This window comes from Bidens hawaiensis, unplaced genomic scaffold (assembly GCF_021521415.1).
Source record: "Bidens hawaiensis isolate Kalapana, Puna unplaced genomic scaffold, B.hawaiensis_p1.1 tig00032018_1, whole genome shotgun sequence".
In the NCBI taxonomy this organism is placed as follows: Eukaryota; Viridiplantae; Streptophyta; class Magnoliopsida; order Asterales; family Asteraceae; genus Bidens; species Bidens hawaiensis.
Window position 1 is genome coordinate 118,552 of NW_027495407.1, and position 15,220 is coordinate 133,771.

Genomic DNA, 15,220 nt, shown 5'->3' on the forward strand with positions numbered 1-15,220 from the left:
ATTAATTATGTTTTAATTATTCAATGAGTTATGTTCTATATTTGCATGTTTAATCCATGAATGACTTATGTTGTTCTAAACGTCCGTAGTCGATCATACTTGTGGGAACAAGTATGAAGGTAAGACTATTATGAACCCGGATTGGTTGATATTCATGTGATGAATATAGGGCATAGGTTTGCCACCAAGGTTCATAGATATTTGTGGGATACAAATATTGGACTGACCCGCTCTCAAGGATCACTGCATGGAGTTAGTGTAACTGATCATAAGTAATCCTTGAGTAAAGGCGAGTATCATTGTGTCCTTTGACCTGAGATGCATATTGGATCTGGTTTTTCATCAAGTCTGATAACTTGACTCTCTTCTTTGTTATTTCGGTAACACGATAACGTGTAAGAAAGAGCTCAGATATCATACGAGATGTCAACAAGGGTGTATGCAGTCAAGATGGGATTTGTTCCTCTTATGTGTTGAGAGTTTAGATGTCTAAGGCCTGTTAAGTTAAATCATTGAGAGAATGATCACTCTGTGTCTCTTCGATTTGACAGGACATCTAGTAACAAAGGGATGTAGTGATAAGACTTACCTATATCATATCAAGTATGGACTCGAAGGGGATGATGTTATTGAATGGCACTTAGTCAAACACACTAGGGATGGTGACCTGTTGTTAGGCGGTATTCACCATTAGCATTAACTTCCTATGAGTCACGTGCAAGTGGGAGATTGTTGGAATACCGTATGCCCGAGACACATAATTAGGTTAATGTGGCTAGCCGTGTTTGATCCAAGTCGGGTCATACCCAATAACGAGTTAGACACACACCAATTATGTATTTGTTGAGATATGATCTATAAAACAAATACAGAACACAACACATTCAGAAATCGGGTTTCTGAATAATTACTTGAAAGTGTTAAATAAATTAATTGGTTAATTTATTTATTCAAATAATTATTATTGGAATGATTATTTAAACATGTGTTCTTTTATAAAATGGTTTATAAAAGATGGGATGTTTATATATTTTATAAGGTATAAAATATATATTATTTAGACATGTATGCCTTACACCCTATACACTTGGTCAAAGTTGGTAAGGACTTGATGGAGGTTGAGTAACTTTTACTTGACCAAAAACCTAACTTAAGATATGAATGAGATATGATCTCATTTATATAAAGATCAACATACTATAAGTAAGTAACCACAACTCTCTCTTTCCCTCTAGCTTTTGGTTCGGCCGAAATTAAGAAACAAAAGAGGTTCGAGTCTCGGTTTCTCGTGTTCAAGCTTCCTAACATAGCTCGGTGTGTGTTGGAGGCTCGGGGTATCTTCCGTTTGAGGATTTTCCCTTTGAAAGTCTAGCATCAACATCATCATCTTCTTCAACTTCAACTACACTCTTAAAGGGTTAAGAATGTAAGTGTTTATAGCTTTGATAGTTTAGTTTTTCCGTATTATTTGATCCTTGCCTCGGGTTTCTAATATATAGATTATTGGTAATCTTATGACATGAATAAACTAGGTTGTTCATGAACACATATCATATAAACTTGTAATACATATATATATATATATATATATATATATATATACATATGGATACATATGTTTAAGTTTGTGATTTTCACGCTTCCGCCTTAATTAATGACTAGTTAAATGGTTAACTAAGTTTAAAATATCCATAGAAACCCAACACCAGCATCGTACCTGCCTGCAACATTTGTATTTGTGCGCCACCTGTCCAACCAATCAAGAATCATTATCATGCTTAGCCATAAGATTAGAAAGTTCCATTGAGTGAGACAACTGCCCAAATCCTTCTCCTTCCCTTCGGCTATAAATACTAGAGGAGAACCAACGATAAAAGGATCTGCAACCCCGTTCTCTCTAAGAATATACTCATCACTTACCATACTGATTCTCATGCCGGAGGGAGGTTACGAGAAGACCCCTATTCCCCTTCTTGTAACGAGCTCACTGTGTTACTTTTTGCAGGTGATGCCTGCCGGAACTCATAACTGCTAGTCCTGAACCAAACTCAGCTGGAATCCTAATTTAAGCGTACCAAGGGTTAGTTTGGAGATTATCCATTCCTGGTTGAGATATTACGCTAAGCCTACCTGAGTTAATTTAGCGTTTTTTCATTGGCTCCATCTGCACCGGCTAGAACCGTTTAAGTAGCTTTAAGCCATTATAAGCTTAGGTCAGCCTCCTCCATTCACGTCGCCATCGTCCAACCATGCAGGACACAACACAGATGGGTCCCAGAGAGGATATGGAAGTCAACCAAAAGAACCATGTGCTCTATTGGGCGAATTATAAGGTAAAGCATGAACCAAAGCTAAATTAAAGAAGAATCACTCGCTTTTATCACGTGTCAAGGTTGTTTGATAGCATGAGGAGAGATTGGAGACCGAAGAATGATCCAGAGAGGTTCAATGAAGAAAACATAGAGGAACTAATGCCAAGGAAACATTAGGAGGTAAGATTCATTTCATTAGAGGGTGTGGTCGGTTTTTTTGGTTATGGGGATTTAACCATAATCATGTTCGAGCTTTGGTTATGAAAGATTGCTTAATTATAACTATAATTGAATGGTTGGTTAATAGTTATGGATTGGTTGGTCAAGTTCGATTAATTGTGCAATGTATTTAGTATTGATGGCCACTTACAATTTAAAGTTGACTTCACTCAATAAATTTATTCAAAATAGTTATTTGATTTTTTATATCTCATGGTTGTAATATCGCGTGATTAATTACATATTCGATTTAAGTTGCATTCGTCTTTTTACAATCTTGGATGACATCAAATACGATAACTTTTATGATCACATTAATATTTACACTACCCCTCCAATACAAGATTTGTGGTTTACAGAAACGTAATAAAAATATATATTTATTTAAGATGGTTCAACTGATAGAGAGGTTGGTCTAATGTTCGATTATAGGACACCCTTAACCATAGTCATAACTAATTTACCAGTTGATTAAATACCCTTAACCATAATGTTTTACATTTCTAACGTTCTAGATGGTTGCACCATCTTAGAACTTTGGAAAGGTTTTCATGAACATGTTCACATGGGCGGACACAAATAAAACCTATAGATTTTAAAAATTATTCAAAATTTCACTCAAGCCCATTCTCTATCCCTATACCCCATCTCTGCAATTTTTAGGGGAAAGCAAACTAGTCCCCCTATGTTTGAGAGCTATTATTCATCTCCCATGTCCGTATTTATAATTATATTTTTTGCAAGTGATAGAAAACGAAAGAAAAAAATAAAAAAAAAAATATTGTTTAATTGATTAGAGATAGTGAGAAACCGCGGTCTGATTTATTACATATGATCTAGTCATTAATATGATTACGTTTAGGTATGAATACGTTGTGTGTATTGTGTGTGTTGAGAGAGAATTTCGGTAGAGTAACGAGGCAAAATGATATAAAAGACTCTGTTTTGTTAGAATAGATTACAAGGTTTTATATAGATGACGACTAGTCTCCATTCGTTAAGTCATTCATTACACAAACCATAACGAATGACCTCATACATTAACACTCATTCGTTAAACATTCTTAACGAATGAGGTCCAAAGCACGCGGGTCTCATTTGTTATTCGGCCCGAAAATAGAGAATCCAATCCCCCCCCCCTTCTGATCATAACCCTAACGAATGAGCCTATACATTTGCCAAAATACCCCATATACAATAATATATTCTTCAAAATATGTTAAGCAAAGACCGAGACGCTAAATGATGTATCAACAGATAGATATGGTAAATGAGAAATGAGAGATTTTTAGAAAACAAGAGGCAAATTTAAAAAAGGGAATATGTCACATAATAGTAACCAAGTTTCAAAAGTGTTCTAATTTGGTCACTCATGTAATTTGTCTAAAAATCGGGTCACTAAATCTTCTAATCACGCTTCATCGGATTTTTTTGTGCATCTAGATAGCAATGGAGGACTACATGTGGCGGTCGAGATTTGCTATATATGTAGTTATGTTTTAAAAAGTAAAAATAAAAAGACGTTAATTATATTTAAAAAAAATGGAATTCACGTTACTACTCCACATTTACATCAAAAAATAGATAAAAAGATTTCTCATTGAAAACAAAACTAAAAGCATGATAAAAAAACATATTAAAACCTATAATTTAATAAAATATGAAAGTTGAGTGACTTATGAAAAATTATTTTCAACTTTAATGATCTACTTAAAACATTTTTAATACTTACTTATTAATTTATTATTCTACAAAGTTACCTTTGAAAAATGATGTTTTGTTATGAGGATGGGGATTGGACTATGAATGCTCTTAATAGATAAAAAGATTTCTCATACTTTTCTTGATGATGGATATGAGACTTATATTTTATAAGCAAATAAACAAAATAATAATTCTCCAGGTTGTATATATATTCCAGAAATCCAAATGGATATGAAAAGGAAAAGCTGTAAGTCTGCAATCTTTTTAAGCAAGCAAGGTATTTGTTTAAACTTCTAGAACTACTTTGACAAAAAGTTTGATCCCACAACAGCACAACTGCTAATGCAAGAAGTACAACATAATGATGCACCAAAAGGGGGGACCAACCTCTGAACACCCTGAAGTTTGAACATGACATCCTGCCACTCTTGACTCCTAACATGAAATCAAGAATCTAGACCTTTCATGCATAAAGTACAACACTAGTATGCCCTAGAAAGGGGACCAATTCTGATTTGTATTTGCAGCATCACAAAGAAAAGTCCAAATTTAAACACAACAATTTCTATTATCTCAAACTAGGCTGTTACAATTGCAAAATTTACAATGTTAACTACTACGTATATCTTATATTATCCATAAAATGGATATAAAATTTCTTGAAGATAAACAAAGTTGAAAAAAGAATGAAATAAAACAATATATTACTAATTTATACATCACTCGCAACTTTATATAGAGGTCATTTCAATTTTAAACAGAGAACCACAAGAATGCAATCATATTCATGCGCAGTATCTGATCATAGTGCATGCAAGCGTTTATGTGGTCATCGTGGCCCTCTAATAAAAAATGTAACGCACCACTATATGTATACATATTATTATCGCTAGCATTTCTTTGAATTTTTGAGGTTTCTTAGAGTCATTACAAGTTGTTGCCTTTCACCTTCCACTTCTGCAAATTTAAGACTTATTTCTGAATATCTTTCTTGCATTTCCATCAGTTCCGCCTCCATGGATTTGTTTAACCTCTTTAATAATGCAATTTCATCAGCTGTAGATGCCTATGACCCAGATAATATTATTATGGCAATGGTAGGTTAAAAATATTCAAACTTTAATGCATTTAACTAAAAAAAATAGGTAGGTTAAAAATATTCAAACTTTAATGCATTTAATACCTTTGAGATAGCAGTGCTTTCATCAAGAACCTGCAATCTTCTTTCCAACTCTTTGATTTTGTGTTGAAGATCTTTTTCCTTATCAAGGAACGATTTTTCGGAGCTCTTCAATGCGGTTTCCTTTGTTTTTATTTGGCCCTGCAAATAATCAAATAAAATACAGTTTTTGTTATAGGAAGATTATAAGTGTAACTCTTCTTTCGAAAGCTAGCGTTACGCGCGTAGGTTGAATTTATAAAAATGTAATTTTCCCCTATTCAAATACGAATGTTAAATAAGCCAACTTGAAATGAGAAAATAGAGAATGTTACCTCGAGTAATTCTATTTTGTTTTTCAAATTGTTTACTTCTTTCGAGCTTCGAGTATTATGTTTTGAAACCGCTTTACTTCCCTCCTTGATCTTCTTCTCCATGCTAATTAAAGCCTCTTCATTCTTCTTAATCTCCTCGTTTAGTTGAGACACTTGCTTCCTCAGCTTCTCCTTTTCATTTTCATAATCTTTCAATAACAACTTCATTCGTTCATTCACATTTTCAAGATTCTTTCTTTCATCTTCAAGAATCTTGTTATCTTCTTTTAGCCTCTTAACATGCTCCTCCATCTTCTCCAATTCCTTTGACTTTTGACTTATTTGACTTGAAAGGTCAACCATTTTTTCTTCATAATGCATGTTAAGGGAGTCTAGATCTTCTTTGACTTTCTTGACCATCTCTTCGAGACCCCGTTTCTCTACACGAAGCTGATTAGCTTCATTGATAGCTTTCATTGTTACCTTCTCGTTCGCTTCGAAACTAGAATTCATTTGTGTTGAAAGCCTTCTAAACTCTTCTTGTAATCTCTCTGCAGTGTTGATATTCTGTAATTTCATCTTTCTTAAACTTTCTTCTGCACGAATGGCTCGTTGTTCTTGCTCGACTTTTGCATTTATAAGATCTTCAATATCGGCCTCAAACCCGTCTGCTTGATCTTCTAAACCTTTCTCCAAATTCTTGATAATGTTTTCAAGCTCTTCGATTGCAAGAACTGAATCCGAAAGCTTTTCGGATTTCAGTTTTAGCTCGGTTTCTAAACCCTCGATTTGTGTCTCGAGTTCGTTGACCACATCATAAGATGTGCATTCATATTGCAAGTTTAACTGTTCTTGAAGTTGACTTTGCTCAAGCTTATAACACATGTCATGGTTTCCCTGCTTTAAGATTTCATAATCGAGGGCCATTTGGTCAATTTGCATTTCAAGCTCGTCTTTATCTCGTTTGTATGACTCGATTTCACCATATAAATCATTTATTTTTTGCTCGAGTACATGCACTTCTTGCATACCACTATTTTGTTTAACAATTTCCTCCAATGCCTTTTGATCTTCTTCTTCATCATCTGTCTCAGAACATTTTGACTTTGAATTTGACTTTGACTCGAGCATTGCATCAAGATCTTGCACTGCGAGAATCAACTCAGCGTTCGACTCTTGTGTTTTCTGAAGCTGTAACCGAAGATTTGAATTCAAATCTTTCTCGTAATTAAGTTCTTGTCTCAATTCATCAACAAGATCCCACAGATCCCCTTTGACTTTGACTTCTTTAGTACATTTCTTATTCTCCTTCAGCCTTTCACACTCGTCCTTGACCACGTTTCTTTCTTCGATCAGTACACTTACTTCTCTTGATAGCTCCAGACCCTTCTTTCTCTCCTTCACAATCTGTTTCCGAAGAGTCTGCAACTCTAACTCGGGGACATCAGCTTGTCTAGTCAAAATCTCAAGCTCGGTTTTAAGCTTTTTGATAACAGCTTCTGGTGACCCGTCTTCGGGTATTTCTGCAAGAACGGTCTCCCCGGTACTAGGTGATGAGTCATCTGTGCTCAATTCGGTAGGTGAACCATCTAACCAATCCCATTGTGACATGTGTCGCTCCTCATAAGTTGTTGCAGCCGATGGTTCATGAATCGGTTCTGTCTTCATGGGTTCGGCTTCTTGTAAGGTTTCGGGTCCTGAGCTGATGTCAGAAGCTGATAATGTGATGTCAGATCCACTCGATCCCATACGGTCTCTATTATCAGTCAAAGTCGCGTGATCCTGACAAAGATTTGTAATATTTGGATATTTGATTAATGGTTAAACGTCACATTTATGAAATTATAACGTGTGAAACGAGAACTTACTTCACTAGGATTGATTATTATGGTTTCTTCTGTATCATTGCTGCTTAATTGAGCCCATAAAGTCCTTTCATGGCGATTTGCATTTTCACTTCCATCGATTTTCCTGTAAAATTTACGACTCTTTAAAATAATACTTATTAAAGAATGAAAAATAAACACTCTCAAAATATGAAATATACAATTACCTTTGATCTAAGGACTCTTGAATCCTTTCAATTGATACCTAGTTCAAAACATATGCACAAACATTTTACCAAACATATGACTCCATGTAACCAAGTAAACAAAATTCTTTTAAAAAGTGGCAAATAAATAGCTTTATAAAAGATAAGTGACTAACATGCAAAAAAGCAGCACATTTGGCATTTTTAAGAGGAAGAGATAAAGAACAAATCTTTGCAGCTTCAGTAAAACTTGCAAAATCAATTGAAACTTCACCAACACTGCTAGATTTTGAAGAGCCCTACAAAAATTTAGAAGATGACAAGAAAATTAATTTCCATTTTAATTATAGCTTGACCTTAGTTTCACAAGCAATCATCTGAAATAATGTGTACCGTTGCGAGAACAAAGTTATAAACTTTCTCATGAAGCTTGCCACTTTTTGGATCAAGAACAAACTTCACAGTTTCATAATGTGGTTTTTCCCATTAACAACTTCCATCTTTAATTTTGACCCTTTCTAATCTTGTCGTTTTCCCGGTATCCGCTGGAATTACAGATATGATCAAAGTATCCCCAGTTACCTGTTTTAGCTGTGATCATCAGATCACCAAAAACACACTGGTCAACGATTTTCAAAATGTTGAATTTGCAGAAATTTATTTTTTATCTATACATGTTGTAAAAGTAGGAGTGTGCACAGTTCAGTTTGGGCTAAAACAGAAACAAAAGCTAAAACTTGGGTTTTGAATTAATGAAAACCGTTTAGTTGCGGTTTTACAGTTTTGGTCTTGTCATTTAAACTTGGGAAAAAAATTGACTAAAAATAATGGATTGGATTATCATTTAGCTAATTAAAAACTAATGGATTATTATATATATTTAAGCTAAAATATTTGAGTTACATATTTATTATTAAAATCATATTATTAAGCTAATTACGTATTTATTATTAAAATCATACAAATTACTTCAAATAAAAAATAAAGAAACAAAAATCTAGAAATTCGGTTCATTTCCATTCGATTTTTACAAAAGCACATGACCAAACCGTTAGTTTTTGATCGGTTTTCACTAGCTATGAACCAGATTCAAGATTTAAAGTTGTAAATTAATTAATTAACTCAAAGTTCTCTCTTGGTCAACTCATTAAACACTAAGTATGCAATAATGGATCAATCATTTCATCTTAAAAAACACATAAACAAATTATGAAAAATTCTAAATGATATTATTACCTGAGTTGCATGAAATTGCAACTTGAATACTGATTTGATCTTGTTCTTCTCGCTTCTCCATCTCGCCGACTTAAACATTGTCACCTCTCAAATGATCAAACCCACATCAAATGCCATTAGCTAATTCATCAAACCCAGATTGATCTTGAACAAATATCAAGAAACCCAGGTCAATTTCTGTATTTAAAGCTCAATGAACACGTATGAGAGTAACATACACAATGACACTGAAAATTAAAGGAAATGTGAGAGGTGTTTGGTGGGACTGGTACTTGTACATTGAAGAACTCGTGAATGAATTTATTTTATTATGTAGATCTATCTATCTATAAAGTAGACTACTTTATTATCTCTCTATACTCTGTTTTGTGTGTGTGTTTCTGTGTCTGCAATCATTTAAAGATTTATGTTTGTGTAACTGCAGTTTCTTTGAGAGAGAAATTATTATTATTATCTCTAATAGGGTGGGTTGAGTTATAATAGAAAGTATAGTTTTTGTAAGAAGTATAAGAAGTAATCTTTTTTATTTATTTTGAACATGCAGGGTTGAGATTAGTTTAGGGGAAAATCAAGCGTGAACATAAGGGGAAGGGTCAAAAGATATAACACATTTGAGAGAGAAGTTATTATTATTATTATTATCTCTATATATAATAGAGATGGGTTAGGTTCAAATAAGAAGTTTGATTTTCCTAAGAAGGCTAGGGATAATGGTATTTTTGTCTTAACACTTTTATATTAAAACTCACTTACTTTAATCTCAAAACACACTTACATTAATTTCAAAAACCCACTTAAATCTTCACTCATCTTCTATATCCACCACCACTTCACCGCCCACCGCCACCACACCCGTCACCCATCGCCACCACCTCGCCGGAAAAGTCCGAAAAAACACAATGGAAAAAAACACTACAAAAAAAACACAATAAAAAACACAATTGTATGACACAATGTAAAAAACACAATGGAAAAAACGCAACGAAAAATACTATTATATAACACAATTTTGTAAAACACAATTTGGTAAAACACAATTTGTAAAAAACCCACTAATTTTTTTTAAATTTTTATATTACAATATGGTACTCATATTAAAGATAAAAGACACTCATTATTATGGTGAATTTGTTTTTCAATAAAAACGTAGTAATAAAAAGTTATTGACGTTTTAAAATGATGGGGGAATTTGGCATGTGCCTTGCATGTGGAGAGAGAAAGTCAACAAAGGTGTTATTCCTTTTATACCCTTCCCCTTATATTCACACTTGATTTCCCCCTAAACTAATCTCAACCCTCCATGTTCAAAATCAATGGCCAAGATTACTTCTTATCCTTCCTACAAAAACTATAATTTCTATTATAACTCAACCCTATAATATATAACTCATGGGCAAATTAAGACACTTAAATTTAAAGGATTTATAAATATTATAACATATGGTACAACAAACCAAGCATATAAAAAGGATAATATAGTCTTTAAAGCATATAAATATCATATGCAATTAGAATTGGTTAAAAAAAGTTACAATTTTGATCCCTTAACTTTAATTATATTTTGTAAATATAAACAATACTTACAACTTTAACCCTAATCTTTTATCTATATATTCTTTTTATTTTCACTTTTAACCTAACTTCCCCCCATTATTTTTAAACGGTCATAACGTTTTCGTACATTAATATTTTTTAAAAGACATTGCACAATAAAAACAAGCATTTTATTATCTTTAAATTGAGTATGATATTGCTATAGTTTTTTCAGTTAAAAAACAATATTTTACGTAGAGATATTTGTAGTCCGGTTTTGATGGTTTTTAAATTAAACCGTGAGCTAGATCGTTACTAACGTTTTCTTGTCTTTGAAACAGAAAACCAACCATTTGAAAATTGAAAATCGGCTGGCCAAAAGTTAAAAAAAAAATCAACCGTAAATCAAACCAGTTATCTGTTTGAACGGTTTCACGATTTCAGATCAGATAATACTAAACCCTGTTTCCCGCTGCATCGCGCGGGCACCCACCTAGTTTAAATAATATGTTTTTGGTTAATTAATCACAAAATAATAAATAAAGAAAAGGGGAGTTAGTGACAAACGAGAAAAGTGAAAAGGAAGCTTCTCTAAGATATTTTTATAGATATAAAAACCGAGAGAGACAAATACTGCACAAAGGTTTCATTTTTAATAGGGGTGAGTAAAACGGTTCAAACCCGCAAATATCAGACCAGGACTTAATTAATTATTGTAAATGATCGGGTCGGATCAATTCAGGTCTTACTTGTTTATGCCCACCCATATATATAGGAGCAAACGGTGATAATCGCAAGGCCCGACCCGGACCCGGTTAATGATATTCTTAAAACCTGGGGGCTGGGAACCAACCCGAACCTGGTTAATGGTATTCTTAAAACCCGACCATATTGTAATATAATCAGGCCTCATAGGTCTTACACGATTTATGTTCACCCCTAATTTATTTACACATTTTACAAGTTTTTTGTTAGAAACTTTTGTTCAATATTATGATTTAAAATTGAAAGAATTTTATACCTAAAATTAGGGGTGGCAAATGGGTTGGGTCGAAATAGGTCATCGGTCGGAACGGGTTAGGGTCGAAATGGGTCAACTAAAAAAAGGGTTATTTTGGTTCAGGTCGGAACGTTAGGGTCTAAAAGTTCGGGTCAGAACAGGTCCGGGTCGGAATGGGTCAAGGTCGGAACAGGTCAAAACAAGTTACGGATTTTTTTTAAGAACGCGAGCAAAGGCGGAAACGTTTTAATTTTTTCACATTTTTTGTTTTTGATTTATATTTTGAGTTATGATTTTTTTATTATTTTTTTTGAATTTTTTTTTGGAGAGGTTTTTTTATTGTTAATAAAAACCCCTCCAAAAAAATTCAAATAAATTTTAAAAAAATCATAACTCAAAATATAAATAAAAAAAAATGTAAAAAACTAAAACGTTTCCGCCATTGCCCTCGTTCTTCAAAAGAAAAAAAAAACAAAAAAAAAACAACCCCGAGAAATGAACTAAAACCGAAAGTCGACGAAAACGAACCATAAACCAAAACTGAACTGAACTTATCGAAACCGAAAAAATCGACCAAAACGAAACTAAAAAAATGAATTGAAAAAATAGACCACAACGAAACAAAAGGCTGAAAACGAATCCGAAACCACCAAAAACAAACAAAAGAAACCGAAACCCAACCCGTCCAGTGCTCTAAAACTGACCAAAAAAAACAAAGGAAACCAAAACCCAACCTGTCCAGTTTGAAAACTCGTGTCGGCTCGAAAGCTAAACCGAACTCGTTCAAATCCAAAACCCGTTTCAACCCAAGCTTGTCATTTTTCCTTAAGACACTAACCCACATAGACTCATTTCTTAAATTTTTCGACACATTTTGACCTGAAAATAAGGTGGAATTTTAAGTGACCCATTTTGACCCATCTTATTAAAATCTAGGACCCAAACCAACCCATATGAGTTTTAAAACAACCCAAATTGACCCATTTGAAATGGTTTGGGTCAAGATTGTCACCCCTACCTAAAATGGATCACAAGTTACTCATAAAATTCTCCACATTATAGTATATCCTAGAGCTCCTTTAAGCGGTTAAAACACATACGTAATAATGTTGTATCCCTGTAGATGCATTCACGAATGTAGAATGCTACCATTTCTCGTCCAGTAGACACTCCACTATATATAGATTATTACAACCTATTCAACTTATGGGCCATATTTGATACCCCTAAGTGTCATGTGTCTGTCTTCTATTTGTCTCTTTAAATGTTTATATGGCAATCCTTCTTGTAAATAACATAATCCATTGTGAGTGGTTGAGATATTAAGATTTCTTACGTCGCTTATACATTTCTTTCTGTTTGAACATGTATAAAATTCTGAACATAGAAAAAATTTTAAGTGCAAACAACTTGCAGAATAAAAGGTGTGTGGAAATAAAGAATACATGAGTTCATGTTTTTTTTTCTTTTCAAATCGATTACAACTGAAACGCTTCTACATATTAAGGTTACTCAATCAGCAAGTTATGTAGATAGTTTTCACTCTGAGGGTCCGGTCTAGCTATTAAACAGTGTGTCATCCTATCTTGGTTTTTAATACTTTGACATAGAAATTACTCAATTTAGATAATAACAAAGTAGAATCTAAATATGTGATATAATTATCTTGTTATATGGTGTTAGTCTTCTAAGTTCATTCAAAAGTTGTTTTTTTTGTAAAATCATTCAACTTATTCCAGTCCAATGTAATTATTTGTTTTATTAATGTTTTTCTTTAATAATTAAGCAAATGAAACATATATGACTCTTTATTACAATTTAGCAATTTTTTTTGCTAATTTGTTTAAAATATAACAAATATAAAACTTGATTATTGTTTAGTGTTTTCTTTTTCTTCGTTATATATTTTCAGTTAAACATCTGTAAAAAAGTTACACATGATTTAAACATCTAATCATTGCTAAGTGATTTTAATGTATAAATTTAAAAAAAATGGCTTTGGGTGATTTTCATAAAATACTTGATAAACTTTGTTACCGTGAGTAAAGTCTTCTCTTATAATAATAGTTAGGTTTTATAAAATACATCCATGGTTTATACTTAAGGTAGCGGTTGGTATGTAAGGATATGACTATAGGAGTGAACCATCTTATAAATTAGGAAGGAACCACTCTATTTATAATAGATGCGCTAGTTTAGCTGGTAAGCTGTTGGTTTTGTAAACTGGAGGTCGCGGGTTCGATTTCGTGCACCAAACGAATTTTTGTGACTTTTTTTTTCTAGTTCACCCTTATATCAATTTTAGGGGTTTATAAAACACACACAGTTTCACAAACGCCTGCCTCTCTCCCCTCTTCATACTTCGTTGACGCACAAGGCACACCTCTACCCCACCGCTGTTAATCGCCGACCACCGCTGATGTTTTTTCGGCCGACCACACAACACCGTTGGTCCGTGCTCCTTCCTCCTGCCTTGCTACTCTTCTTCGAATCTTCCCACTGTGAAGGTAAGTTTAAATTCATTTGTTAAATGCTAATTGTTTTTTATGTTGTTAATTGTTAGGTTATTTGTTAAATTTTAGTTTTAATTTGTTAGTTTGTTAGTTTTAATTGTTGATTTCTATTGATGGTGCCTTTTTTATTATTTTATCGCATTTTTATATGCAATGAGCTTTGCCCAAACCCTCGAGTGGACCCGAACCTCGAATGTACCGGAAAACTTTTTATATCCGACTCTAAAAGTAGTGCACCACCTGAAAGAAATTCTCAAATCTGCCACTGACCTTACTGCCGTCACCATCGTCTTCTCCACCATTGTCATCGCCACCTGACCACCATCCCACCACCGTCGTTGTTGCCATTTTTTTTTTGTTAATTTTATTTACTTTATGGTATATATCTTTATCATTTGTATTTCATTCATGCAGATTTTTTTCTTACCAAACAAAATAAAGTAACAATTTATTTCATTTCCCAGACAAAACCAATAAATGATAATGATCTATTTTATTCTATTGTTCATTCCATTATCTTCTACCAAAAAAAATTCCTAACAAATCAATTACCCTATTAAACAATATCCGGTTATCCACTACCTAGTGGAGCCATAATCGGGTCCTGGCCTAGTGGAGCTCTGCGCTCACGTGGTTCCTATGGACCACCGGTTTGATTAGTGACCAATTGACCAAACCAAACATCAATATTTTTCCTGTTTTTGGGTAGCATGGTTGGCACCGGGAGTTTTTTTATTTAATAGATAACACTTCAATTCTATATACATTTTTAATATTTTCTTTAAAATGTAGAATCCATTATTCATAAATAAGAAAATTACTGTTTACGTCTCTGTGGTTTTAGAGATGAGACACAATGAGTCCCCGAAAATTTTTTTGAACTGGTTGAGTCCCCGTGGTTTCAGAAATGAACAATTTGAGTCCCTGTGGTTTCAAAAACGAACAATTTGAGTCCCTGTAGTTTCAGTAAAATGAAAGTTTATCCTGAAAGTTAAGTAACGGCAGGGACTCAAATGGTTCATTTTTGAAACCATAGGGACTCAACCAATTCAAAAAATTTTTCAGGGACTCATTGTGCCTCCGCTTTAAAACCACAGGGACGCAAACAGTAATTGTCTCTTCATAAATTTTAGTTTTTTCCCACTTCCTTCTAGTTTTTCTTTAAATTCTAAACTTTTACTTGGATTCGTTTTCATTT

General features: G+C 33.4%; 1 protein-coding gene across 1 annotated transcript; it reads right to left on the minus strand.

Moving 5' to 3' along the window:
- Positions 1–5,052: 5,052 nt before the first annotated feature.
- On the minus strand, positions 5,053–9,085 carry LOC143582816 (uncharacterized). The gene is made up of 8 exons (XM_077065303.1): positions 8,977–9,085; positions 8,134–8,331; positions 7,917–8,039; positions 7,762–7,799; positions 7,577–7,679; positions 5,730–7,490; positions 5,419–5,556; positions 5,053–5,301 (listed from the first exon to the last, which is right to left on the minus strand). The coding sequence occupies exons 6-8, from the start codon at positions 7,455–7,457 to the stop codon at positions 5,125–5,127; spliced, it is 2,043 nt and encodes a 680-aa protein (XP_076921418.1). The 5' UTR covers positions 7,458–7,490; positions 7,577–7,679; positions 7,762–7,799; positions 7,917–8,039; positions 8,134–8,331; positions 8,977–9,085; the 3' UTR covers positions 5,053–5,124.
- Between the last annotated feature and the right edge of the window lie 6,135 nt (positions 9,086–15,220).

Coding starts and splice junctions, on each gene's coding strand:
- LOC143582816 (XM_077065303.1), bottom strand. CDS start 7,457: ATGGGATCGAGTGGATCTGACATCACATTATCAGCTTCTGACATCAGC. Junction 5,557..5,729: donor ACAAAATAGAATTACTCGAG/GTAACATTCTCT, acceptor GATTATTTGCAG/GGCCAAATAAAAACAAAGGA. Junction 5,302..5,418: donor AAAGCACTGCTATCTCAAAG/GTATTAAATGCA, acceptor TCTGGGTCATAG/GCATCTACAGCTGATGAAAT.